A 27,568-nucleotide genomic window follows, 5' to 3' on the forward strand; every position below is an offset into this window, starting at 1 on the left:
AACTTACTATATTATTCTCTGAGCAACTTATCTACATACATATATATATAGAACGTTTCAATCGGTAAAGTATATAACATGCACTCGATTCATATAATGTACGGTGACTTACCTAAGTATACTAATGCATACTATGTAATGTATAAATTGATCATCCCCAGTAAGGATTGGTAAGGATAGAGTTCGTAAAATAAAAAACGTAATGTTCATAGGGCATAAGATAGTGCCAGAGTATTCGTTAAAAAACAAAATCTGTTCATTTTGCACCCAAGATCAACCTTTTGCAAATTGTGTTTGTTCGTTGCACTATTAATTAATATAAAAAAAATTAATGCACAGCTTTGGTAATTGTTCTGGACAATGGGTTGGATGCAGATATAATTGAAATATTAATGGACGATTTAGGGCAACGTAAAATAATTTAACAACAACAAAGCGCAGAATTAGATTAAAAAATGAAAATTAATATTATATTGTTTTGTATGTAAAATGCCGTTGTGGCTGCATTGTGCCTCGTATGTGCGTTACATTGTTTACATTGTCGGTTCAGTGGGTTCCGCCATATTGAATCACAACAACAGGTTGAACAAAAGTAGCGTATTCATTTATAGTTTATTTCTGCTACAAAATATGGTGACCGTTCACTAAACATGTTGAGAAACAGCAAATGAGCAGTACCGTTCAGCGTAAAATCTAGTGAAATCACTCAACAATTGAGTCTGCTAAACGCAGCCATCGATACCAATTGATACGGTGATTCACTAGTGTATGGAGTGTATGATAGCGTATACGACCGTGGTGTCACAGCTGTGAGTGTGTGACTCACAGGGTACACAGTAAACGAAAATCGAGTGAACTGTGCTACCGTAGCACTGCTACGTGCTACGTGATGTATATGTAGTACGTGTCAGTACGTGTGATTGGTGAGTATCATACATAGAGACATAAATAGAAATTTCTATTTTTATATTCATAATATTATCTATGTCTATGATCATAGATAAGTAATATTAGCTTACATAGTTTGTATGTACCTAGGATACGCAACATTTGTATAGTAGGACTTTTACAAACTAGTAAAAATGAAGCATAAGAAAGAAAAATATAAATCTAAAGGTGAAAAAACAAAATCACGGAAAAAAGATAAGAAAAACCATAAAAACCAAAAGAAGCATGATACATCGAGTTCGAGTAACGTGAGTATATGACATTATTGTGTACACTGGTATCGAATTGTTTCTTTGTATCGTATCTCTTGCACATATTTTAGTGTTAATTACAAAAGTAATGTAATTTTAGACTGGCAGTGAAAGTGAGCAAGAATGGGTGGAAAAGTCAATACCTCGGTCTGCGTTTACGAATCAAAGTATACCTACTGTATCAACAGAAAAAGCAGAATTTTGTAAAAGAGAAGATTGGATGAATGTGAAAAATATATTTCCTTGCGTATTTAATGATAAAAAATCATCTGTTGACTTGGATAAACATACTGATAAGTCCAATTTAGATAAATTAGGTCAAAGCGACAAAGAATTAAATCTATATTGGAAGAATGGAGGTAATGGTTTACCTAGTATGGACAGAACAAGAACAGATAGGAATCGAACAATGGATGTAAATTGGCTTAAAAAAAGTCTCAAGCGAGCACAAGAACAAGCGGAAAATGAAGGAAGAAGTTTAGAAGAAATTGCAGCTGAAAGATGGGGTGTAAGTATAAATTATTATTTGATTCGAATCTACTAGAAGATATAAAAAAAAACAATAATTTTTGGTCCGACGAAGTAAAGTTCAGCCAATTCTGGGATACGAACGTAATGCTAATACCGGTGTTACCTTTTTGTAGTCTTTAGAAGTTATTCAATCAATGATATTCAAAGCAGAAAAAGTATCAATGAAAAAGAGATTAGAAGAAAATGCAAAACAATGTTCGGGTTATGCTATGAAGCCAAAGAGAAATTATCACAGATCTAGATCCAGAAGTTGTGACAGAAGGGAACAGCATGTAATGTGGGATGATATGCACTATGAAAAACAATTTAAGCAGGCATATAAAAAACCGATGGATGACAATTGCTCTGTTAGCACTTCTTATAAAATACATCATTCAACTACAAAAAGATGGCAGAAGGGGAAAATATCGGATAAAACTGAAGAAAATCGATTAAACGCTTCTGATTTAAAGACTATCGGTGTTCCGTGCAGCAGCAGTGCAGATAAAATAGTTAACAAAGAAATGAAAACTTTCACAGAAGAAGAACTAAATAAGTTAGGGGCAAAAATTGTTAAAGCTGAAATAATGGGTAATACTGTAAGTTTTATATTTTGCTTTTATCTTTATACACATGGAATGCATCAGTAAAGCATAGGAATCTAGACATTATTTTCACAGGAACTTGCTGCTGAATTAAAAATTCAGTTAAAGAAAGCTAGAGAACTTGTAGCAAACACCATGCAGTCAAATGAATCTGATGAACTCCATAATGTAATCCTTGCAAGAACTGATAACAAAGGTACGTATTAAATGCAATAAGTTTTATATGACTTAAGGACAAAGATTTATCATGAGTTGTTATGCATAACAGGTATTACAAGACCATTAGAATCTAGAGGTCAATCTATAGAATGGGCAGGAAATTCAAAACAGAAAAATGCAACAACGCACGTTGCGGGTAAAAGAGTGCTGCATTATTTTGATGACGATAAATATTCGTTACAGCAATTAGTAAGTATTTAGTTGAAGTAAAGTTGTGGCATTTAATATTATATTCGTTTAAAATAACAAATTGTCTCAGTTTCAACGTGAAAAGGGAAGACCCACAAATGAAGATGACGCTCAATTTGTTAAAGTTGCTTCTAGGGTATGTAAATAAATAAAACGTTTATCTTAACGTTATCATATGCCGATAAAACTAATAATTGTATAAATTTACAGAATATGAACATGGACGAAATATTTGAAGAACAGATTATACGTGTTCAGTCAGATGCCAAACAAGATGAGAAAGATCGCTCACGCGCTATCAAGGAGCATAAACAATTATCAAAAAGTTTGGGTAGTTGTCACTGGTGTATTGAGTCGAAATACATGTTGAAACATATGATTGTTGCAATGGATTCTGATATCTGTTTGAGTCTTCCGGCTTGTACTTCTTTAACTGATGGACATTGTATAATAACACCTGTACAACATGTTACTTGTCAATTACAATTAGATGAAGATATTTGGGAAAAGCTGAAGGTATGATAAACTCTCAATATCTTTTATAAACATAAAATCATACAAGAATTTTACTTTCAGGCATTTAAACAAACTTTACATAAAATGTTTGTGGATCAAAATAAGTATCCAGTGTTTTATGAAAGTTACAAAAGTCGTCACAAGTTTTTACATATGCAATTAGAATGTGTTCCATTACCAAAAGAAATCGGTGAATTGGTTCCGATGTACTTCAAGGTAAAATTATATGTCCACGATAAATTGAATGGCATCAATATTTATATCTTATAATTTTCGGTACAGAAAGCATTACTAGAGTGTGAAACTGAATGGTCTATGAATAAAAAGGTTATCGATCTTGAACATAAAGATATACGTCATGCCATTCCAAATGGTTTATCTTATTTTGTGGTTGAATTTGAAACGAATAAAGGATATGCGCATGTTATAGAAGATGAACACATGTTTCCAAAAAGTTTTGCAGAGGTAATTTTTCTTCAAATAAAGTATTTAAGGTATATAGCTGTTATGTATTGAAACACGTTTAATAACATTTTATAGGAAATTATTGGTGGAATGTTGGATCTAGATCATGATGTATGGCGTAAGCGTAAGAGAGAAAATTTTGACCAGCAACGAGAAAAAGTATTAAAATTCTTGGACATATGGAAAAAATATGATTCTCCAACTACAATTTGTACTTAATTTAAAAAGTTAATTTTAAAAAATTGTACATAGATGTATAATTTTGAACGATACATTAACTTTCCCATAGAAATATTAACAAAAATAATTACTTGGTTCATATTATTTATATTTTTTATTTACATTTAGATTTGCTGTTTTTATTTATTAAAAAATCCTGTGACTGGAAATTCCTGAAAATACTCTTTTAAGATAGATGGAAATAGTGATAAAATCTTAAAACGTTTTCCCATCTTATCTTCGTCCATTATTGTTTGATATCCAGATTCTAACTGTTCATGTGCATCTTTTGAAGCATTTCTTAAAAGCTTTTTTAACCGTACATCGATTCCAAGACATCTTAAAAAACACGCTTGAGGTACTGGTCCAAAGGTTATTAGCCTGTCATCTTTTTCTGCAATCCTTTTTATAGCTGCAAAATCAACATCTGCCGTCAAATCTGCAATTCCCGGATTTAAAAGTGGATTGTATGCTTTGTGTCGACAAAATGCACGGAAAGTATCGGTTTTATCACCGCTGTGACCATAATCACAAATTAAAGCAAATCCACCACATTCCCACAAATACTGAGCCATGTAATCTACTAGCACTAAGCTTTGTGGGCTAACTTCTATGTGATCCCTTTTTTCATTGTCCTGTAAAACATCTGTTTATATAATAATTGTTTGTAATACAATTTCAACAGAAAAATTGCATATTCTTACCGGTATATAAACAGTGGCAGGTGTTTGTATGTTTGATAACACGTAACGAAATTTTTCTTCATTGCTGTTTTCAATTATATCCACCAGAACTTCGTTCCACCCTCTGTCTGTTTTCTGTAGTTGAAACAAGTCTATTTATGTATTGTTTAGATACAATATAATTATATCCTGTTTATTTTTTAAATACCTGAAATTTGTGTATTGGCAGAGCATCAAAGAATTCATGCGCTAAGAATATACTGAATTTTTTGGGTACATCCTCAATAGAATAATACCAATATATATTTACATTATCTTCTGTAATACCTTCTCTATAATAAGTTATGCAATCTTGTTCAGAGTTCTTTATTCTGATATCATGTTCTATACTTGTTTTACATAAATTTTTTGCTTGTATCATTGACAAAATAGGACTAACTTCCACCAAATGTATTGATACATTGTTTAGCACACGAAATTGCTTAAATACCTATGTGATAGGTATATGTTTACAAAATAAAATATATAAATTTTGACATATTTAATACTAAAAACATACCCGTAATATATCTTTCATTAAAGTTCCTCTACCTGGGCCTAATTCAATAATTTGAAAAGGACAATTCGTGATTTTTGTCTTTTCATGGTACATCCAAACTGCTATTATCTAGAAAGTACAAAATAAAATGAATTAAACTTATATATTAAAGACATTAAATTCAAATTATTTTTCGTTGAAAGGTTTTAAACATAATAGACTTACATACTTCGCCAAATAACTGTGTGATTTCTGGAGATGTTGTAAAATCACCCTTTTCGCCAAACATGTCTTTGTTCATGTAATAACCCGCATTTGGATGAGTTAATACTTCTTTCATGAAATCGGCAACGGTAATAGGTCCGCATGCTACGATTTTTGAATATAAATGTCGATAAAGGTTTGGCAATTTTTCCTCATCCAAATGGGAAGAATCGTTTGATGAATAAAATAGAGAATTTGTTTTTCGGCAATGTGATAACATACTTGCCTCTAGTAATCTATAACTCCCAACATATTTTCTAAATAATCGAAATGTTTGCAACATTTTTTTTTTACAATTAATTCAACTAAAAATCATAAGGTACGGAGTTAAAGGGTTTAAAGGCAAAGGTGTAAACACAGTAAGTATACATATAAGCACAATGTAAGTTGGTATAATAGACTGCGCGGTCTTATAGTATGGATGAGGTTGGCAGTGAGTGAGAGGATAATACATGGAGTAACAGACTTCTCTTTCTAATGGGGCTGTTGGTGGGGGATTCTCCTACGGCTATGTGGAGGCATTACATGCGTGCAGCATGGTGCAGCATTCCTTCTCCTCATCTGTCCTCATCTGTCCTCATCGCCCTCCAGTGCCAGGCTGGCATCACTGCTCGTAGCTCGTAGCTCGTAGCTCGTAATTCGTAGTCGTTCGGTCAGATGTCAGATCAGTTCTGATCAATTGTGAGCAGTTGTGATTGGTTCTGATGAGAAATTGAATCGTAGATAACAGAATAAACATCGATTTTATTATCGTTAGATTACAAAAAAGGACATAATAATCGTGTGAATGTTAATTATTTTTTCGAATAATAAGTGGGATTATTGCGCAAATTTTTGTTCAATATACTGTACTGTTCTGATAACGTTAACCTAAATCGGTGACAGATGTAAACGAATGACAAAATTTAATAATGCCCTGTGCACAAAAAATAAATGGATTCAGAGATAAAGGGTCAGAAATCTTTACCACCGTTAGTTAAAGGGAAAATTCATGGATATTTGAAACTTGTTATAGATGAAGTCATTTGGTCGGAAAAAAATTTTCAAGATATTAAAATATTCGCGTCTTGGTGGGGTGAAACTATAAGCGCTCAATTCAGGTGAAGTATATTATATGTATATCCAATATTAAGAATTTGTTTATTGAGTTTAATCTATCTATTTTTATTAGTATTAGCAAGTATCTCTTCTTTAAATAAATCAAGTCCTTTAATTTTTATATTATGGAAGCTATGCTGCTTTCTAAATGTTATAATGTGCATATCTTTCAGACCAGTAGATATTACAAAAAATGTCACGCGATCTGAGTATGAAACAACAGAAATTTATGCTATTCGTACAAGTATAAATCTTTTTCAAGAATATGTTAAAAACTGTGAGTGCATAGAATTAACCATCATTTCGGAAGAAAATAACATAGTGATAGGTACATCTAGAATAACAAATTTATTAGATTTTTTTGACTTGAAACCATGTTTCGAATACGTTCCAATCATAAATGAATGTGGAAATAAAATAGCAGAAATTCACGTTTTCATGAAATTAGAACATGTGGACAGATCTCCAAATATGCAAGTAAAATCACACCAGTATGTAAAAGAGAATGTTATAGATAAGATTGTGCTTGGAGCTACTAATGATTTTGAATATCCAAGAGACGTAACTAACAATACATATAATGTATGGAATAAATCGAAACCACAGGATAGTGAAATTTATAAATCCATTTTAAAGTCTAGGAGAATGAGATATGAGAAACCTTTGACAACAGCAAATAAAGAAATAATGGATCAAGTTGTTGCACAAATTGTTGCAAGAGCACAAAGACTCAGAGGGGCAATATTGAGAGAAACGTATAACAAAGATGTTTGTACTGACAGCAATAAATCATTAAACGCCACTGTATACTTTGATGTGTTTGGTGAAGATAATGTAAAATCATACGATTACATTATGGATGCAAAAACAATTACTCTTGATGAGAATGAAGCATTGTGTACAGCCAAATTGACTTCCCCAACTTCAAGTTGCATCGATTTTACTGCCAATGATTTTACAATTGGCAAACACGGTAAGCAAAACATTACATTAAATAATACATCTTCTGCACAGACAAATTTTCCACTGGATGAAATATTATTGGAAGAAAAACTTCATAAGAAACCAAAAGGTATATAAATCATTTTAGTAAACATTTAATATGTTTTAACTTTATAAATTGAAGTTGTAATATGTTATATTCCAGAAATTTTATTACTGAATCATGTAAATAGTATTAGAATTTTTGTGGAATCATTTACTTTGACTCCTGCTGGTTATAGGCGTGTTAAATCTTCTTCTTTATCACGTATGTTTACATAAAATACAAATATGAAGTATCATGTAAACATTTAAATAAATCATGGTTTTACATATATGTTTCTTTTTAGATCACGATAATATTTCTTTGTCTGTTACTTATGTACTTCAGTACAATATGATATTTGATCATGTTAGAACAACAGGAAAAAAATTAGGAAATAATAACAAATCCGTAAGAGTATGTTCCAAGAAGCAAATAGATCAAGGTATATTTTAAATATGTAATATCAACTTTTACAATTTTTATTTGTTAACCCTCGAACAGCTGATCGAAAATATGGATGTGGTGGGCCGATACTGGGTCATTTTGACTCATACGAAATTTTATATACATACGTCTTCATTTTTTGCTGTTATATTGAATACTGATGCAACGTGCGTATTTTCAAATAAAGATCAGAGGGAGAAAAGAAGAAAAAAGTTCTCGACGAGCTCGAAGAAATGCGACACTGCATAGAATCCACTATTTGACTGTAGAAACATGTATACAAGAGACAGATCGAAATGACCCAGCATCGGCCGGGTGAGGGTTAATTATTATTAATGACATAATAGAATTAATTGAGAATATATGTTCATAGAAATTTATTTTAACCACGATAGTATCTATGAAATATCGAAGTTAAAATCACACACAGAATACTTCATAAGGTATAAAGTACTTGTCCGTCATCGTAATAAAAAATCGCTAACAGAATTAGGCGCCGGTACTATGTATGTTAGTGATATTATAAAAAGTGAGAATTGGAGCATTGCACAGTGCATAATTATTGTTAATAAAGGAATAAAGATTGGCGAATTAAATGTGATCGCAGAATTAGGTTCGGATTTTATTCACTTTGGGAAACAGTATATTGGTAAGCATATTTTGATTAGAGGTAAAAGTATTCCTATTTTGATCATTTTGTGTGTTATACTCTTCTAGATGATATTATATGTTCCAAAGAAAATATACCCGCTTTGAGAATACAACGACAATTAAGCCAAGATAAAAGTAATAAAAAAAGTAAAAGTGCAACAGATGTTCAGTCAGAAAGCAATAGTCAAGTCCCATCAATTTCAACGCAGAAGGTAGATTGTGTAACTGCTGACAATGATTTACTTGCTTCAACAGGTATATCTCACTGCAAAACAGAAAATACAGATAATATAAGAGTTGATGTAAAAAGTCAAGAAAATTATGTCAAGGAGAAGGTAAAAAAAGAATGATTTACAATATAAGTATTCTTAACATGATTATTGTTGTTGAAAGAACAATTATTCCACAGGTTTTACTTCAGGGTTTGATATATATATCTGAAGGAAAAGAATTGTCAGAAGTAAATACTTATTTAGTATGTAGAGCATTTTGGAAAGAGGACAAGAGTAAAAGTCAAATTTGTAGTAACACAAAAAATCCGTTTTATCAGTTCTGTCAAGTAATTGTTTTACTTACTTATTTTCTAATACTTGTTTATACTAATACATAAATACTATTTATAAATACTTTTTATATTGCAGTTAGTACCTGTCGTTCACAGCACCGATCTATTAGATCGCATAAAAGACAATTACATAATTATTGAAGTTTATTATAGAAACAATAACAATGTAGACAATCTACTAGGATTGACAAAACTGTCTATGCATCAGTTATATGTTGCGTATAGAGATCCATGTGTACTGCCTCACTTACTATTGTCTAAGGTACATAATTTTTATTTCACATAACTCTACATGCAGCAACCCATAAAATTAATTATTTTAATGTTTCAGTATCCTGTTGTGAGTGTAGATGAATGGGTGCAAATTACTGATCCCATAACTAGTCAATCCCATGGTGAATTACTTGCGTTGGTAGCTCTTGGAACTGCTGAACAAATTGCATTATTGGAAACGTCAAGAAATTTACGAAATACCCGTAACAAATCAAGTTCTGCTGAAAATGTTTTCGGATCTATAAAGCATCTAGAGAAGACGCGACTTTCAGTGAATTGTAATTCATCCGAATTACAGAGAAAAGTGGAGATATTTTCACAAGATAAAGATGTTGATTCAGGAGAGAAGAAAAAATGTTCTTTAAATTTCAAAACTCAAGAGTGTCAGACCGACATCTCAACTATCAGAGAATTAAAATTTAGGAAAGAATCGCAATTAGAGACGAATTCAGAAGATTTAATTTTATATACGTTAATGGATCGTCTAACGGAAGTTTTAAGTATTGACAAATCTCATGCAAATAATAAAATAAATTTGAAAAAAAAGAAAGAAATACCTACAAGTGTAGGGGACCAAATGTCCATAAATGACTTAAATTTTCACAATAGTTATGACGAAAGTGATAACGGTAGCGTTAAACATAGTCAACATGTACCCACGGGAATGTATAGAAGTGTTGGGGTTGGTGCTGAATATGTGGAAGAAGTAGACCAACAACTAAACATTGACTACAGCAGTACAATATATGATTTGCCATCTGCAACTCATAGAGACGAAGAATCAATGAATTCTGTGTGTAGTCAAACCATGTTTCGAGCTGTTGTTGAAATTGAATGCGCATTACATTTACCAAAAGTAGAGAAGATAAATGAAACCATCGAACCAAGTACATATGTATCTTTTCGGACTAACAAATGTGATCCATTAAAACAGTTACACTCCCATATGATTAGTGATGTTTTCCCACATTCTTGTAATCCTAAGTGGAACTGGAAATGTGATGTGAAACTGCCAGTAGAATTACTTTTACACGTATGTTATTGTTAAACTACATATGGAATTTGTTACTTGTCTTCGTATAATTAAATTTTTTTAGGCCGAGAAGAGACTGATTATCAAAATTTGGCGCTTATTAGACACAGATACCAGTGTGCAAATAAACTTAGAACAGGATATTGTTATTGGATTTTCCGCTATTGACCTTTCAGTGTTAATTTCTGGTTTTCCTACAGTATCTGGATGGTTTCATGTAATGGACTTTGCTGGAAAATGCAATGGACAAATCAAAGTATTGTTTAGATTTAATATACATTTGTTCTCTTATTTGTTCAATTGTACAGTAATATTTGTATTTCAGGTGTCTATAACGCCATTGGATAATTTATCATTGTTCGGAAAATCAACATCATCCTTGAGTACAACACGAATTTCAACATATAATGTATGTCAATCAAATTGGTTTCCATTAAATACTCATGAGACACATTCTGGTAGTACAGAAAAAAATACTTTATCAATAATACCTGTACAAGAAGAAGTTTCAAAACTTTGTGGAAATCAGTTAACTGACTCTGTATCACAGATTGGTTCTGAAGATGTATCTATGTCATTCTTGTCTTTATCCTTGAAGTAAGATAATTTGTTATTAGTTCTCTATCATAAAACGTATACTTTTTCAAAATATAATTACTGAATTTATATTTTTCGTAGGAAAAAATTAACTGAATTAGATGAAATTACAAAACGTTTAGAATCACGATTACACGATGTCACAAATACGGCTTTTGAAGATTACTTTGAAAGTGAATTTGATGTAAATGAACCAAATAATGATATAGAAAATAATGATTACAAAAGTACAGACACAACACCCGTCATAGTAACAAATTATAATGACAAAATCTGTGAAATATCTCAGCTAAATGAGAAATTATTAGAAAAGGCAGATGTTATAGTGAATGAAAATAAAAATACATCAACCGAAAATGAATTTCAAAATTGGTCGTCCAAACCACTTGTTACTTTTAACAAAACCAACACGTATGGAGAAACTACACCTGGTTCCTGTAATCTATCAAAATCTTATTCTAAACAAATTTTATCAAATGGTAATTGTCAAATGCAACATGGACATGAACATTTAACAGACAATATTGAAATAGTAGACGATAATTTTTCGAAGTATCCACAACGAGGAACGAGGACCCATATAAGTTACTTACTTGATAAGCTATCATTACAGTTACCCTCGCAGACCCATTTAACTGCAACTGTCCCAACGAGGAAAAATTCCACTGATTTATTACCCAATTTACCAGAAAACGATAACGGTATACAAAATAGTAATATTTCCACTGAAGAATTCAAAGCATGTACAATGCTCAGGGAAACAGAAAATGTAAATAATCAAAATATTCAAACTTTGGAAAGTTATGAAATTATATGTTCGCCTAAAGGAAACAAAAGATATAATGCTAGAAATTTGTCTGAAGTGTCTGCCCAATCACAAAATACTAACAGAATGTCGACTGTAATCCGTGAGGAATTGACTGCTGATGAAAATAACGACACTTCAAAATGTGACAATGATTTAAACAACATTTTCAACCCACTTTTATATCAACATTTAGTACCAGATCCGTATTACTCGAACACGCCACCAGAGGAAGAAGCCATTGAACAATTAGATAATCGTTATACTAAAACCTTTGTTACGTCGGTGGATAATACGTTAAGTAAAGTACGGAATTTAGAAGAGATCGGTGCATCATCTTCTGTAAATACTGAATTGTTTAAAATGACACCGCCTAGTGTATCAGAAAATATTGACAACAACGTTAATTTAACCGTTCTTCATGAAGCCAGTTACACCGATTTACTAGCAAGTAATAGTACAGAATCAACTACAACGTTGTCGCCTGGAAAGACTTCAGTGAAACAGATCGATGATGAAATGACTGAACGTAGTTACTCTACTTCCTCTCGAGCATCGGATCTTGTATTATCGAGACAAGCTCCTGATGGCGGTAATCCCATGGAAGATGTTACAAAGCAAGCGATATTTCAGCAAAATAATGACGTTCAAGACTTGTCACCTAATAGCTGTAATTAATTGCTTAACAACGTATAGGTATAAGCGCGCATTATTTGATTACGTAACAATGATTTTCTGAAGTAAGGAGTGGCGAATATTTCACGCGTATAATTCATAAACGAACGTACGAATCTGTTGTTCGTTTGTTGTATACAAAGCGTTTATGCATATAAACATAAAGGTAATACCTGATATCGGTTACATAGTATGCGTAGACTGCATACTACGCACACAAAATGTGATGATATCAGAATTATTAAATATGCTGTCTAGTAGAGTATATACATTAATGATATTAATTAAGCATCTAATGTATCTACATACAGACATATGTATGCAAACGCATCAAGTATGTGTGCGCTCACATTTTTATTTTTTTATATAACAATTGTACATATTATTCCTAAAAGCATAAATACATTGAAACGAATTGTATAACCGTTGATTGATGTTGAAACAAGTTGGATCAGTATACAAAATTTTTTTCAGTAAATAAATGTTTACATTAAAGTCTAAAGAAAATAAATATGTAATTAAACACTGCTTGCCTTGCTATGTTTCGAAAACGTAAGTCAAATATTAATAGGAATCAAATGATACGCGTCAATTGTATTTACCCTTTTAAATAAGCAGAAAGGTAAGCTTCCCTTCGTGTCCATTGTGTGACAACTTTAGGATGTATCAGCCATGTTTTGGCAATAGTCGAGCCATGTTGATGTATAATTGAACAATCTCGGATTTTCTACAATTTTATATAAGTTTTAATAGTTTTCTATAATGTATGCACAAATGTGTATTGTAATAGTTATAGTTTCTTATAATGATTATAGACTTACACGGAATAATATTAAGTCCGATTTTTTATATCTTTTTTGCTGTTCATATTCTTTAGTCATACATAATCTACATAAGAATATTTTATTTTTTAAATGCCAATAATCATTTACTAGCCGTTTTCCACATTGTTTGCAAACATCTAGATTTCGACTGCAACATTTTAGATCCACACCAAGTCTCATTTTTACTCTACCGCCAAAATTGTGCTCAAATGTAATACCTTCACCTTTCGTACTGACATACATCCCTGGACTGTCATGTATAAAGATTAATTTATGTAAAGTAGATAATTGGTATTATCTTGATAATTTTGTTCTTTACCCTGGAATTGTATTTGCATTGAATGGCCTCTTCTCATTATTATGTTTAGATAGAGACTTTAATTTGTGTATCTGTTTAGGAAATATAGAAATATTGTAATCTAATGGTGATGGATAATCATCTTTGACCATGACTTGTTTAGCAAATCTGGCAATACCACTGTATCCTTTTTTACTAATACTATGAGAACAAGGCTGAAATGAAATGTACTATTTCAATCTATGTTGCATTTACTATGAAATACTTATAAACACTATTTCCTAATATTGTGAATCATAATCAATTGTACCTTGGCTTTAATGGCTTTATAGGATTCCAAAACATTATATGTATTTGGTGCTACATTCTGATGATCTTCTAATGTATAATATTTCATAAACGGACTCATACCCTTCTTGGAAGTATCACGTGGACGTGTTGATCCAAAGCATATTTTTTGTTGTTCTTGTTTTTGTATTACATATTTAAATTCTATTCACAAAGAAAATCATATTCATTCGATATAGAAAATGCAGTTTTAAAATATTAACCAAAGTTCTCAATTATGACTATATTTAGATATTAGATTTCGGTATATTATTTTTTTTTGAGATCTTTATTGACAATTCATTTAGCTGAGTACTATGTTACCTTCCATTTGTTCCTTAATTTAGATTGATAGACAATTTTTTTAAAATGTTCTTACTTTTTTAATGTAATCGAAAATTGTCGAAAAATCTTTTTATACATTCGCAGACGTCTGGCATTTAATCGTTTTATAGATTACCTACTTAAAAATAAATAAATAAATAATGTACGATTCGCACTTCACATTAATTTATATCTATTGAAAAGTAATGCGTAACTAACAATAAGTTCAATTTGAAAGTCACGTGATCAAAAATTAACCAATCAATACTTTATAATTCGTATGTTTTATGCAATTTAATAAAACTGAAATAGAGGGCATCATTCTCGGCAATCGTGGCAATAATTTTTATTATGGTAACTTGGTAACGTAAAGTGCAAATAATCTACAATTTATGTTGTAAATAAGGTCTACCATACACTTTCTTCAATAACAGATTTAACGATGACCAAATTATTTAATTGATATCTAATGATGTAACGAGAAGCAGTTGTAATCACAATGATTTGTTTGTAATCATTAAAATCTGGCGCCGTCCAGCGCCCTCGTAACTACGCATGGCTGTATCATCATGTCATAATGATACATTTACGCTATTTTAGTCAAATCAACAACTCTCGAACGAAAATTTATTATTTTTCGCAGCATGGGTTTATAACAGTAATTTCAGATAGACATACGGGTATATAGAATGTACTCAGAGTATGGATATTTGATCAGAAAAGAAAGACGTCAGGGAAAAATCTTTTAATAAGATGAAAGTTAATGGAAGTTAAATCGAACAACAGAGTGCGGTAGTCTCGGCAGGTCGATGGTGCTGTTCGTACCGACGGCCCGTCCGCAGCTGTCTTTGCTTCGCGATGCGTCCACTGATGTGTGTTTCTGCACATGGCCGTGCCGCCCAACGGGCTTCTGCATTGTTCTACGGTTTTTCGCACTTTGCTACCGGTAAATGAATCTATTATAGTTAGTTTTTTCATTCGTACGATTAAAGGACACACGATCCATGTTTTAAATAATATCAGAAGCCTTTTTCCTTGATAACTGTAATTTGTACCTGGAAAATTGAGTCACGGGTAATATCACATCAATGTTTGATCTGTAACGTAGACTTCGAATTTTATTCACATCTTTAGAAATTTCACTGCTTTTAAAATTTCATTGATTCTTACACGAGTTTCTACTAGGAAAATACTTTTAAGTAGTGTTTTTTTTTCTTCGGAAAGTCATTATGTTGTAATCGGATATTCAAGGACGCACAGTGACAAACCGTGACTTCTACAGTATTATGGTTCGCTAACAAATTGTGTACTTCTAAAATTTCATACAATCTAAAACTATTCACAATTCTAATTTTCAATCGAATGATATATGTAATTTCTTTTAAATCGAAGAATTTCCTGAATATGAAGACATATGTTATTTATTAATTTTGATAATATTTCTCTTCTGATGGCTGAACATTGACAGGCTTCTAATAGAAGCAGTTCTATAATATCGAGCAACAAAAGAAATTTTTTGCATATAACATAAAATTACATATTTTTTTATGTTGTACTTACTCATTTGTTTCATATAATTATATATGCATTTTCTAGTAGAATTACAAAAAGTCATAAACATATTTGTTCTTTCTAAAGAATGCTAGATATTTACTTTATTGTATTATTTTTTTTTAGGATTGTACCTACTATTTTTAGAAGAATCATATAATACAATATATCCACCATGACTACATCATCAGAAGATGTTTTAATGCAAGTAGGACAAGTTCGTTATAAGAAAGGAGATGGTACTTTATATGTTATGAATGAACGAATAGCTTGGATGCTCGATAATAGGGACACTGTATCTGTCAGTCACAAATATGCTGACATTAAATGTAAGATCATCCGTGTAATATTCAAAATACTGTTTAATAAAATAAATATTCCAGAAAAAACATAATGCTATAAATTCATTGTATTCTTTCATTATTTTGACTTTTTATGTTGTTTACCTATGTTAAAAAAATCTATATATTCAATTATAACAAAAGATATCACCGGAAGGAAAGTCAAAAATACAGCTACAAGTTGTACTACACGATGGTTCATCATCTACATTTCATTTTGTAAATAGAAATGGGCAGGAAGCACAAATTAAAGATCGTGATGATGTAAAAGAGTTACTTCAGCAACTATTACCAAAATTTAAGAGGAAAGTAAATAAAGAATTAGAAGAAAAAAATAGGTAATATCATAAGTATTGTAATTGAAAGTTTTATTATATTGGTATACAATAATAAAATATTATTTACCAGAATGCTTCAGGAAAATCCAGTACTGCTTCAATTATACAGAGATTTAGTTATCACACAAGTTATTTCATCCGAGGAATTTTGGTCACAACATGCTGCAGAATATACTCAAGCTAAAAAGAGTCAGCGTCAAGAAATTGGTGTTAACAGTGCATTTTTGGTAAGACTTGTTTAATGTTTGAGCATAAGTTACCAGCCAGAAGAGGAATCAATCAATATTTGAACATGTTGTCTTTTAGGCTGATATAAAGCCACAAACAGATGGCTGTAATGGATTGAAATATAATTTGACTGTTGACATTATAGAATGCATATTTAAGACGTATCCTGCAGTAAAAAGAAAACATCAAGAAAATGTGCCTCACAAAATGTCAGAATCCGATTTTTGGACAAAGTTCTTTCAATCACATTATTTTCATCGAGATCGTATCAATGCAGGGACCAAGGACCTATTTACCGAATGTGCCAAAATAGACGATCAAGAATTAAAGAAAGATATTCAGTCGGGTATTGATGATCCATTGGTGGATATTACTTCGTTCGAAGATCAAACTTTGGATGAGAACTACGGAAGTGGACCCAGCAAATCTGACAAAGTTTCAGGAAATATTGTACATCAAAGTATGATCAAAAGATTTAATCAACACAGCATAATGGTTTTAAAAGCCAGCACTGCGAAGCAACTTATCCAATCAACTCAACCACAATTAAATGGATCTGCTCCATCCGTGAGTAAATCTGCTACACTTTCTGATCGATTAGATGAACCACCAAAAACCAAAAAGGTAAACTTGTGCACAAATTTCATATTAACACATAGCCAACCGTGCGCGAAACGTCGATTGAAAGATCTCCCCATTCGGTGGCTAAGTGTTAATGAGTGGACTATTAAACATTAGCAATAGAACCAAAACATTTGTATGGTTTTCAGCTTAGAATACAAGAAAAATTAACGTACGACGACCTTGACTCAAGCTGTGACATAAACACAAAGAATAGTACACCGTTAAATTTGGCACACATAGATAGATATTTACACGGCCCAGTACCAGGATATGGCAATACAGTACCGACATCGGAAGAATTGGCTGACAGGAAATAGTATACCGAGGCAATTAGCAACCTCATTAGTCAGTCCAGCTGCAGCCGTCTCAGCTTTAGGAGAATTAACTCCAGGTGGTTCCCTAATGAAGGGCTTTAGAGAAGAAAGTCTTGGACGTAAGTATATTGTTATTATTATGACAGAAACTCGAGAAATTGAAATACTATATGTACATAAGAAGAAGTGTTATTTGAAACATTTCGTATTCTATCTTCTGTATGATCGTAGAACTAATACCAAAGGATTTAGAAAAAGAGTTACGTAACGTTTATGTATGCACATGTGAACTCCTGAGGCATTTTTGGCGTAGTTTTCCACCTACAACGCCACAGCTTGAAGAAAAGGCAATTAGAATGCACGAAGCATTACACAGATTTCATTCTGCTAAACTTAAACCGTTTGAAGTAAGTTTTATTAGTAGTTATACCCTTTGTTTATCTGTTTATATTGTATGTCTAACATTTTTATCCGTTTAGGATCGTGTTCAACGTGACTTTTCCGCTGTCAGTCAACACTTGACAAGTCATTTAAATCAGCTGTTAAACACGGCGTATAGAAAATTTGCAGTCTGGCAACAACGTAAAATGCAAATGAGGTAGCCGTTAAATAATATGTCGTATAAGTGAAAAGAGCGTGAATAAAACAGAGCAATATTGGCCATCCTGCGTATATTGCATTTTGTAATGTTACCATAATTAGGAATTATGGGTGTGTCTCGTAAAAACCAAAGCAAAATCGTATCGTGCATCCCGTTCTGCCTGATATTGTTTATTTATTCTTACGTAATCATGTTTATTATTGTTTTAAAATTTTCATTAGTATGTTACACGAATTCATTCGTAAGATAATATGTACTTCATTATTAGTAGTTTCATAATATGATGTAATGTATAGATTATTTATTTACTTTTTCTAGATTATAATGTATCTTGTTGCTTATTTTGTGACGCTTTGTCGGTTATATTATGATGAAGTTTTGAAAAAATTAAAATATTTAGATTTGTAAAAAAACATTACATATGGAATAAAAGTAATATTTATAAATTTTTTAAAAAGAATTGTGGAGGATATATAAGATTTGTAAAATGTAACCGTTTAGACAACTATGAGTACAGAAACATTTAAATATTGTACGATATCAAAGTAGCTGTGATACTGCCACTGTACAGCTTTTATGAATAGATTTCATCCCTGTCAATTACCTTGATTTCCTCTTTTAATTGCAGTGCTGTATTTGTAGTAGTAGAGTTACAATATTGTACATATTTTGTTTGTAATAGCGTAAACGAAAAAAAGGCGAAACATATTTATCTAATGCGCAAGAAGACAACGTATTTGATGCAGTTTGCGCTTGCGTCACAAATTATGCATCACGAATTTTTCATGTTAACACGGTGGCATCGGTATACTTTTCAGGGTATCTGCGATATACTCAACCAAGTGTCTTAATTGTTGAATCCTATTTTTTTTTATAGTAACAGGTAAGACAATTTACAACATGAGATTTCATAAACTGCCTGCTCACTTTCTCCATAGTAGCAATAATTTGGCAGTTATTCAAATGAGTGATACGTGTTTCCAACAGTAACGAAACGATCATAATCGCAAGTTACGCCATTATTATTATTATTATTATTATTATTAATACTATTATGATAATAATTATAAATATATTCTTACATTACAATTATAATAAATCTTATTATTATGCATACCAATATTTAATTAATAATATCTTAATAAATTACAATAAATCGTTTTTGTATTAGAAGAAAATATAAGACAATTTTCATAATTAGTAGTGCTCTGTTTACATGTTGTATCGAAATAATCATGTGCACGAAATACACTTCATAGTGAAGAATTAGATAGATTAATAGTATAAAAAAGTCTACTATTATAAATCATTTCGAAAAAGATAAAATGCACGCACTAAACGAATATGTACGATATTCTGGAGTTGGTTTCGCAATCAACAGGTGTACTTGCAAGGCAAGCACTCGTGCACACACATCGTTTTTTCTATATTTTATATCGATCTATATGGTTCTCTGAAAACTCTTTTGTTCCTTCGAAATAAAGAATATTATTTTCTCATATACGTACACTGGTAGAAGGGCAAAAGAGAAAGAGATAGATCAGAAAACATACTAGGCTCTGATTTTCTTGAAAAAACCCGCTCGCAGAATCTCTTTTTCTTGATGATAGTTTGATAGATGGCGCAATTCATTGTTGATTCGATTCAAAATGGCGGCCTATAATGAGCACTGCAGGGTAACATTGTTCAATTCCCCGCGATAAATGAGCCCGTGGGACGGTAACTAAGCGCGGTGTGTGCGTGAGTACCGGGTCTAGGGTGTACCCGGAATGTACACTTTTCTTTGGATGATCGAATCATGTGAGCGTAATCACGGTCCCAACCGATCGTGTGTCGTGCGTTGGCCAAGTTTGTGTAGCCATATTTATTGTGTTATTCGGTGAGACGTTATATCTTTTTGTACACCGGCAAATGTAATCAGTATTTAAGACATATGGCTGTACATTGCTCAAGGAGAAATTATCGTTTCAGCAACTATTGGTGACAAAAAATGTGGCGATTTTATTACCTATGATAAAGATCGATTATGCACGTACGAAACATTGAAGGACCATATCACAATAGGTCATGAAAAGACGCTACACTAGGTTCTCTTCGATTCTTAAAAACTGGCGCACATCTGTTATTAGTTTCTTTTTATATAAACCTTTGTTTCTACAATTTGCGAACAACACAACCTGTGCAATATATCGAAAAACGTTGGCTCGTTTGATATCCGTACTAACATACATAGTGTTGTTTTGGTGCCTGAAGGATTTTACAAAAAACGTAAGTTTTTCCGTATGAAATTGTATGTCCGTTTATTTTTTCTAGTATTTTAATTTGTTAGCTTCACGATTTTATGGATTCAGTGACAACAGTGCTCGAAGAGAAATAAAAGTAACAACAAAGTATTTTGACAGTACATACATATTGTTATTGTTATGATAAACCAATTGATATGTTATTCAGAAAATAATATATTTAAAAGAGCGTCTGTAGTTTCGTGTTATAGTATATAAAGTATTTAATTCTACTAATGGTATGTTTATTACAAAATTGTTGTGTGGAATGTAAAATATTTTTCACATTGTTAATAAAATACCTGTGTACTGGTTTTCTAAGCACATACACAAAGTGATTACATATTTATTCTATTAACTTAATACAAATATTAAAACCAAGCATTTTTTCTTATAAAACATTTTATATAATTTTCATATTATTTGTAATTTTTAAATTATACCTAAGAACAATATGTGTGTGTGTGTGTTTTTTTTTTCAGAATAAAATGGAGAAACCATTATATCATATTGTCAGCCCTTATTGGATGAAAGTTTATAGACTCTATATACAGTGAAAGAGTTTTCGGTATACTTTTTTTACTTACTACAAAGAATGGACGTACAAAAGTTGTAAGAAAAAGTTGTGTTATGAATATCACAGAATATATGTGTAACATTTATAAAGAAGAAAGTCTGCTGTACGTGGACCAAGCAGGCTAGGCACCACTGTGCCAAGCTTGGGTAATGGATCCCGTTGGTCCATGGTATGCAACGTATAATCGTCTTACTGCAGCTAGTGCAACCAATACATTTCAGTCGACACCTTCAAGCACAAGTAGTGATTTTGTATCTCATCACTTAGCAACAGCTGTTACTCAAGCAGTTCCATCGACCACGTCACAACTAATTTTACAAGCAGCGCATACAACAGCAACTCTGGCGGGTCAACCATCTCCGTTTAACCCAGGGGGGTTTTTGTCTCCACCCCCTGTGGGATACGATGTTTTCTCGCCTCTGTTTCATCATCCTAATCCTAAGCAGGCACATTATGTTACTCAGCATAGACAAGCTCTTGCTCAAGCACAAGCAGTATCAGTCACAAAACAGAATACTACAACGGAACCCGACATCCCTATATTACGGGAGAACTATAGTTCGGCGCATCAACCGACGTTTTTTGAGCATCAGAGTGCAACTACATCGCCTACATCTACATTAGCCTGGACTCATCAAAACAACACGCAATTACCAAGTCCGTTTGGCATTTTACCCCATGAAAGTATCGTTCCATCGTCTCCAGGACCATCGCCTACGACAAAACCTACTACGACTGGTGTTTATGAAAACACGTTTAATCCTCATTTCTCTACCAGTCAAACTATCAATAACATAAATTCTCAGCTGCCTTCACCTGCTGTCTCTGCTTCTGAGTTCAAACCAGCCAATTATCCAGATAGTAAGAAAGCTATTAACGTTAAACCAGCAGTTTCTACATCACAAGCGAGTAGTAATCAAACTTTTTTTCAACAAGTACCTACGACCTTCAGTTCTGAGACATTATCGAACAGTTATTCTGCCACCAATGGAAATCAAACTCCAAATGGAAAGGTGCAGCAGCCTCCTCTACAGCATCAACAACAATCGTGTATTGTTTCGACCCCGAGCATCAAGATAAACAATCTACTCGAAACAATAATTTCACTTCTCCACCAAATAAGATAACAACTACATCCCAACAAAGTATTCAGACAAAAGCTCAGACAAAAATATATCCAGAATTAAATACTCATAGCGAACACAGACGAAACGAACAAACGTCACAGGATAGTACGCAATCGTCTCCTATTAGTTTTTCTATTATGGAGTCCCGAAGTTTGAACTACACAGTTGGAAATAATACAAATTGTTCAAGCACCAGTGGGAAAATTGGTAATCCAAGAACTCCATCAAACAGCAACTTACAAACTCATTCGCAACAATCGCAGCAGCAGCAGCAGCAGCAGCAGCAACAACAACAACAACAACAACAACAACAGTTTCATATCATTAATCAACACCAACAACAACCGCAGCAGCAGCAGCAAACATCGTATAGACATTATATAGCAGGATCTGATTCAGAATATCATCATTCAGGAAGATCCAAGTCTACAGCTTCAACAGATTCTGCTTACTCTTCCAATAATTCTGCTCAAAGTGGACCTGATTGTAGTGTTGTTGTACCGCGAAGGCCAAGTCCATTACAAGCACATTCGCAAGCAAGTCCTTTGGGGCATGTTCCCAGTCCTGCTTATCCTATGTACAATAGTCCAATGGCTGCGATGTCATCTCCTTCTCCCTTACAACAACACGCCGAAAATAATGGAAATCAATGTGCAAGTGGACCACCTTATAAGGGTACTGTACAACAACAAGTTACACCTCCGTCGCCATTAGATGTTACTGTACCGCGACCTGCATCTCAGGGACAAGTTGTTTATTCATCGGTTATCACACGAGCTTTAGGTACCACTGAAACTAAAACTACTTATAATGCGGATAATAAAACTTACGATAGACAACAACATGATTTTCCCCAAACACAAAAACAAATATGTTGGGAAAATGATAATCGGAATCCGATAGCCAATAGAAAGTTTTCTGTTGCTTTATATACTGGTGGAAATGCTGAGGTAAATCCTCAGAGTTTACCAGTTCAGCAACAAGTACAACGAGTAATAAATGTTTCGGACAGGCAACAGGCATATTTTGAATCCAACCAAGTAACTCTACAAGACTTAAGCAGTTGCAGGGGTGATCCTATGAGTATAGTAAAGAATTTGCAAACTTTACAACAAAGTTCTTGTCAAGTACAACAACAAGCTGCTGCTTCTGTTACTTCAACTGAACAACAGAAACAAACGGAAGAACGTCGCAAAGTAGATACTGTGAATAAAAAGAGAAAGAATGTAGAGAAGAGTGGTCATAGTTCTTCTTTGAATGAAGTAAGTGGAACAACAACGGTAACAGAATATCTGAGTAGAATACCACCACCAGCGCATCATAACGCAAATCAACAGCAACAGAATGGCTATTTTGATTTTGAGAGATGGAATTTACCTCCGCCACCCGCTAAAATGTTTCCCGGTACGTCGGGTGCTTTTAGTTCGCAATCAACCTTACATCATTCAAGTAACTTCGTCGGTACACCGGCGCATCAACACCAGTCTCTGATGGTGTCTCATCATCATGCTCCACCTCCGATTCCATATTTTCCTGCTTTTCATATTCCTCCAAGCCATCATCATCCACATGAATTTCAATCTTCTGTTGAGATCACGCCTATTGGTTTTGGTGAAAATACGATCAATCAAAATGCTACGAATTATAATCAAGAAATCAGAGATGATCAGCCTAAAGTGATTGTTCCTAATATCGAAGAAGAATTAGGTTTTTTACAACAACAAAGTCACCAACCAGTTGAAACAAATAATTTATTAAATAAAGATTTTAAACGACCCAATAAAGACCCTAACTCGGGATTTATGACGAGCTATTTAAAGTTCTTGCAAGGTGAAAGAGAACCTTCACCTCCACCTGCAGTTCGTGGTGGTAGAAAAGCAACTTGGAGTAGGTCGAAACCTTATATTCCTGTGGAACCCAGTAAATCGGTGGACAGTTCTACAAATGGAGAGGCAGTAAAAACACATCCAGAAAGACCACCACCGCCTAAAGAGGCACCAGTAATTGATTACGCTAATGATCCTCGATATTTTCCGTTACCGAAGGAGCGGAAAAAGCAGGTTTTTGACTCGAGCGATGATGGTTTTACTAGCGATGACGATTTCCTGTTTCCACCTAAGAAAGCTGAGAAAAAAGCAACAAATGTAAATATTCCTCAAATAGCGGAAAAAACTGTGACCGTTAAAGCAGAATGTAAATCTAAGAAGGGAAGACCGATTAAACCCGGAGGACCGACAGATAGAAAGAGAAGAGCTGCCACAGTTGCAGCAACAGAGACGACGACACTTTCTACATCTGGCAAAACTTCGAAAAAACACGAAGAAGGTAATGTGCATATCTTGTTTTCTTTTATTATATTAAAATATTATGTTACAATTGAACTATTGTCTTACAGTGGACCCGTTACTTCTACCTCCAAGACGAGAAACATCGAGGAGGAAGGCGAAAGAAAAAACTTCGGTAAAACAATTTCTAGATCGGCAACAGGGTATAGACTACTTTGATATTGACGAAGAACAAGGTGATTCCGATTCTGATCCTGCTTGGACGCCTGCTGTGAAATTGGTTGGGGACGAAGAAGAAAAGAAGAAGAAACGCGGCAGACCTGTTATATCGAAAAAAAGCAAAAAAATCATAGAGGATAGCGTTTACTGTCCCGGTACTGTAGTTGTTTCAAAGAGTAAGACCAGAAAAAAACATGAATCGAAATCGCACTCGAAAATCTCCAGTGTCACTGGAAAGTTGTCTTGCAAAATAGACGAAAAACTCATAGCGTCTGTCAGTGATGAAGATATTGATATTTCGCCGTTCAAGGTATGCCATTCAATTAGTATATCTAATTAATATTCTGATAGTGCGCATGTACAAAAATGAATATTCATATATTGCATGCAGCGTTCTGTGGAGAATTCAGAAGATGCGGTAAATCCTTTTTACATGTATAAGTATCAAAGTATTTTAATTCAAAAGTTTCAAATTTTCTGTTTTGCGTTTTGTACTACGCATCTTTCTCGTTAATAAAAATTAATTAAAAAACGAATTTACTTATGATATAATTACGGGCGTATTACGTTTTTCTAGTCCGGAGAATTTGTTGTAATGAAAACAGATTTGGATGAGGAATATCCGGCACTTTGGCGAATAGATGGGAAAACATTACTACAAAAATACGAACCATTTAAGTCTAATGGAAAAACTTTATACAGAAACATATCCACAGTAAGAAATAGAATATTTTGTTTTTCCCCAAAACATGAACATTCCGTCGTACATATTCATGTAACAATATTTTTTAGTATTCGGGTTGGGCACCACAAAATCGCCACATATACCAGCAGGTTCCAGTGAAGTTTTGGCAACAAGGCAAGACAGAAACTGTAGTAGAATTCTTGAGAAATGAAATGATCATCGATGATAAGTAAGTTTCAGTGATAGTGTTTGATTAATTATTGAAGAAATTTAAAGAGACGTTTCAATTTTCCAATTTGTAGCGAAGGTATTGAGAAATACATGAAAGAAACTGAAAAATTTCAAGATAATTTCGAGGTGTATATACAAACATTGATCTCACAAGCTTTAGATTCTAATTTCCTTACAGAAATATTTCAAGAACAAGGTATGGTGTTTGCTTGATACGTATTTATGTAGGTTTTCAATTTTGTTTAATAATTGAATGTTTTTCTTCCCATTAATTTTCTATAGATGATTACTTTCTATCGAACGTTAAGACTGTTGATGAAGTAACCGATGAGAGGAAACGTCGTCTATTGTCAACGACAAAGTGGCGACTAAACGTTGTAAATGCAATATCAACCTGGCCATGTCTTAATGTTCTTAAAGATTTATCATCCATAGAGTACAAAGGGAAATCTTGTGCTGGTTGCCAACAGTCCAAAATTCATGCCAGAGTTTTACTATACGGTCAGCCGTACAATGGTACTACGTTAGAAGGTTCTCCGCCTGATCCGAGGATACCTCAAGAAAAAGTATTGTTTACATAATTTCTTAATGGTTCCTTTTACAATACATATATAAATGTTATAACATAAAGTACTCATATGACCGTTCTTACGATATGTTTGCCAGGATTTTTTATTATGTCGTGTATGCCAAGCGAAGGTAGCTTTGTACAACAAGGTAGCTCATCAGAAATATTTGATGTTTTTGGAGTGTGCAAGAAGAGTTGCGGACAAAAGAGCAGCAGACCCTAATAAGGACACGACGATTATACTGAATGAATTATTAGCGGATGAGACATGGTTAAATCAGGTAAGTTACAAAACAAATTCTTTTTAAATAATCCATATCGCAAAGTATTTGTAGATAAATAAAGGAAAATGTAACGTTTCTCAGCTGTTTAAAGAAGTTAGGACTATCTGGGCGGAAATTTCCAGTTTGGAACAACAAGCTAAATCAAGATCAAACCCAAAATCTACTTTCTCGTCTTCAGTGTATAATTCTGGAGAAACGACTGAAAATGTTTCAACGACGCAAACTGAAACAACTGTTGAGACTTCTGATTCACAGGTGCCTACACAGAAAACTGGAGAGAATTCTGATACAGTGTCTTGCGAGGTGCAAATGAACAATATAACATCTTAGTGGTGCTATGATAATCATTGGTTTTGTTTAATATTTGATGTCACAAAACCGTTACGAGGTTAGTGATATATTGGATTTATGGATATAAAGTTAACACCAGTTTCGAGACCAAACAATTGAATATGATGTATTTTGGGGATGATAAATGTTTAAATCAAGTTAATATTACACGCTGTGACGTACGGTGAAATTAAATATTAATGTATAATCAAGAAACTATGGTTACGATGATAAGAAATAGTAAACAGCGAGGTAAGTAAGAAACGATTCGTGTATAAGCATCAGACATGTGTAATATATTCATCCCTGCGTAAAAATTAGGAAAGAGCCCAAACTTTGCCATTGTAGTAGCATAATGATAGATTTACAGAATATTTGTGTGAATACAGACCTTTAGTTCTAGAATTTGTATCGTGATAATCTTATATAAGATGAAGGTCTATTGTGTTAAAAGATCTGATAAAATACGAAAGACAAACGATTAGGATAAAACTTACAAAGTGATATGGCATATAGAACATCGTGACCTTCTGCAACCTATTTACGTACATCACACTCTTTAATACCGCGAAGGTCTATTCTCTGTAAAAGCCAGAGATTGTTACGCTGCTCGTTCCTCTAAATGTAATTTTTTA

The 27,568-nt window shown here is 33.0% G+C and overlaps 6 protein-coding genes across 6 annotated transcripts; 4 read left to right on the forward strand and 2 right to left on the reverse strand.

Moving 5' to 3' along the window:
* The first annotated feature begins 1,204 nt into the window (after positions 1–1,204).
* LOC107190628 (CWF19-like protein 2) lies at positions 1,205–3,973 on the forward strand. The gene is made up of 10 exons (XM_015579463.1): positions 1,205–1,225; positions 1,300–1,707; positions 1,844–2,308; positions 2,390–2,510; positions 2,583–2,722; positions 2,793–2,858; positions 2,933–3,238; positions 3,299–3,454; positions 3,521–3,703; positions 3,779–3,973. Exons 1-10 carry the CDS (start codon positions 1,205–1,207, stop codon positions 3,920–3,922), a joined length of 2,010 nt encoding a protein of 669 aa, XP_015434949.1. The 3' UTR covers positions 3,923–3,973.
* Positions 3,974–4,061: 88 nt separating this feature from the next.
* LOC107190663 (NADH dehydrogenase [ubiquinone] complex I, assembly factor 7 homolog) lies at positions 4,062–5,623 on the reverse strand. The gene is made up of 5 exons (XM_015579506.1): positions 5,373–5,623; positions 5,165–5,272; positions 4,814–5,095; positions 4,627–4,740; positions 4,062–4,557 (listed from the first exon to the last, which is right to left on the reverse strand). The coding sequence occupies exons 1-5, from the start codon at positions 5,481–5,483 to the stop codon at positions 4,063–4,065; spliced, it is 1,110 nt and encodes a 369-aa protein (XP_015434992.1). The 5' UTR covers positions 5,484–5,623; the 3' UTR covers position 4,062.
* A 717-nt stretch (positions 5,624–6,340) lies between these two features.
* LOC107190664 lies at positions 6,341–12,642 on the forward strand. Its single transcript, XM_015579507.1, has 12 exons — positions 6,341–6,507; positions 6,679–7,577; positions 7,653–7,754; positions 7,837–7,974; positions 8,350–8,646; positions 8,715–8,962; positions 9,037–9,186; positions 9,269–9,454; positions 9,524–10,498; positions 10,563–10,754; positions 10,824–11,095; positions 11,177–12,642. Exons 1-12 carry the CDS (start codon positions 6,341–6,343, stop codon positions 12,576–12,578), a joined length of 5,028 nt encoding a protein of 1,675 aa, XP_015434993.1. The 3' UTR covers positions 12,579–12,642.
* A 531-nt stretch (positions 12,643–13,173) lies between these two features.
* LOC107190630 lies at positions 13,174–14,187 on the reverse strand (the record flags this gene model as incomplete). Its single annotated transcript, XM_015579464.1, has 4 exons — positions 13,174–13,302; positions 13,397–13,649; positions 13,719–13,912; positions 14,008–14,187. Coding segments are annotated over 4 exons (756 nt in total), but the record flags the coding sequence as incomplete, so codon positions are not given.
* A 1,855-nt stretch (positions 14,188–16,042) lies between these two features.
* On the forward strand, positions 16,043–18,389 carry LOC107190681 (general transcription factor IIH subunit 1). Its single transcript, XM_015579529.1, is given in 8 exon segments — positions 16,043–16,242; positions 16,385–16,578; positions 16,649–16,805; positions 16,885–17,430; positions 17,577–17,728; positions 17,730–17,863; positions 17,976–18,151; positions 18,224–18,389. Coding segments are annotated over 8 exon segments (1,650 nt in total). The 5' UTR covers positions 16,043–16,074; the 3' UTR covers positions 18,347–18,389.
* A 2,848-nt stretch (positions 18,390–21,237) lies between these two features.
* On the forward strand, positions 21,238–27,483 carry LOC107190631. The gene is made up of 10 exons (XM_015579465.1): positions 21,238–22,239; positions 22,281–24,656; positions 24,727–25,145; positions 25,227–25,253; positions 25,413–25,550; positions 25,628–25,749; positions 25,823–25,947; positions 26,034–26,317; positions 26,418–26,600; positions 26,685–27,483. Exons 1-10 carry the CDS (start codon positions 21,354–21,356, stop codon positions 26,931–26,933), a joined length of 4,809 nt encoding a protein of 1,602 aa, XP_015434951.1. The 5' UTR covers positions 21,238–21,353; the 3' UTR covers positions 26,934–27,483.
* Positions 27,484–27,568: the final 85 nt, after the last annotated feature.

The sequence above is a fragment of the Dufourea novaeangliae genome, unplaced genomic scaffold, assembly GCF_001272555.1.
Source record: "Dufourea novaeangliae isolate 0120121106 unplaced genomic scaffold, ASM127255v1 scaffold170, whole genome shotgun sequence".
Classification (NCBI taxonomy): domain Eukaryota; kingdom Metazoa; phylum Arthropoda; class Insecta; order Hymenoptera; family Halictidae; genus Dufourea; species Dufourea novaeangliae.

Bases quoted from the DNA above. Each gene is read 5' to 3' on its own strand.
- LOC107190663 (XM_015579506.1), bottom strand. From the start codon at position 5,483: ATGAAAGAAGTATTAACTCATCCAAATGCGGGTTATTACATGAACAAA. The intron at 5,096-5,164 runs GTATGTTTTTAG...CCTATCACATAG, and splicing joins TAATGAAAGATATATTACGG to GTATTTAAGCAATTTCGTGT. The intron at 4,558-4,626 runs GTAAGAATATGC...GATGTTTTACAG, and splicing joins CTGCCACTGTTTATATACCG to GACAATGAAAAAAGGGATCA.
- LOC107190631 (XM_015579465.1), top strand. From the start codon at position 21,354: ATGGATCCCGTTGGTCCATGGTATGCAACGTATAATCGTCTTACTGCA. The intron at 24,657-24,726 runs GTAATGTGCATA...ATTGTCTTACAG, and splicing joins TTCGAAAAAACACGAAGAAG to TGGACCCGTTACTTCTACCT. The intron at 25,750-25,822 runs GTAAGTTTCAGT...TCCAATTTGTAG, and splicing joins GAAATGATCATCGATGATAA to CGAAGGTATTGAGAAATACA.
- LOC107190664 (XM_015579507.1), top strand. From the start codon at position 6,341: ATGGATTCAGAGATAAAGGGTCAGAAATCTTTACCACCGTTAGTTAAA. The intron at 6,508-6,678 runs GTGAAGTATATT...CATATCTTTCAG, and splicing joins ACTATAAGCGCTCAATTCAG to ACCAGTAGATATTACAAAAA. The intron at 7,578-7,652 runs GTATATAAATCA...GTTATATTCCAG, and splicing joins ACTTCATAAGAAACCAAAAG to AAATTTTATTACTGAATCAT.
- LOC107190628 (XM_015579463.1), top strand. From the start codon at position 1,205: ATGACATTATTGTGTACACTG. The intron at 2,309-2,389 runs GTAAGTTTTATA...TTATTTTCACAG, and splicing joins CTGAAATAATGGGTAATACT to GAACTTGCTGCTGAATTAAA. The intron at 2,511-2,582 runs GTACGTATTAAA...TATGCATAACAG, and splicing joins TGCAAGAACTGATAACAAAG to GTATTACAAGACCATTAGAA.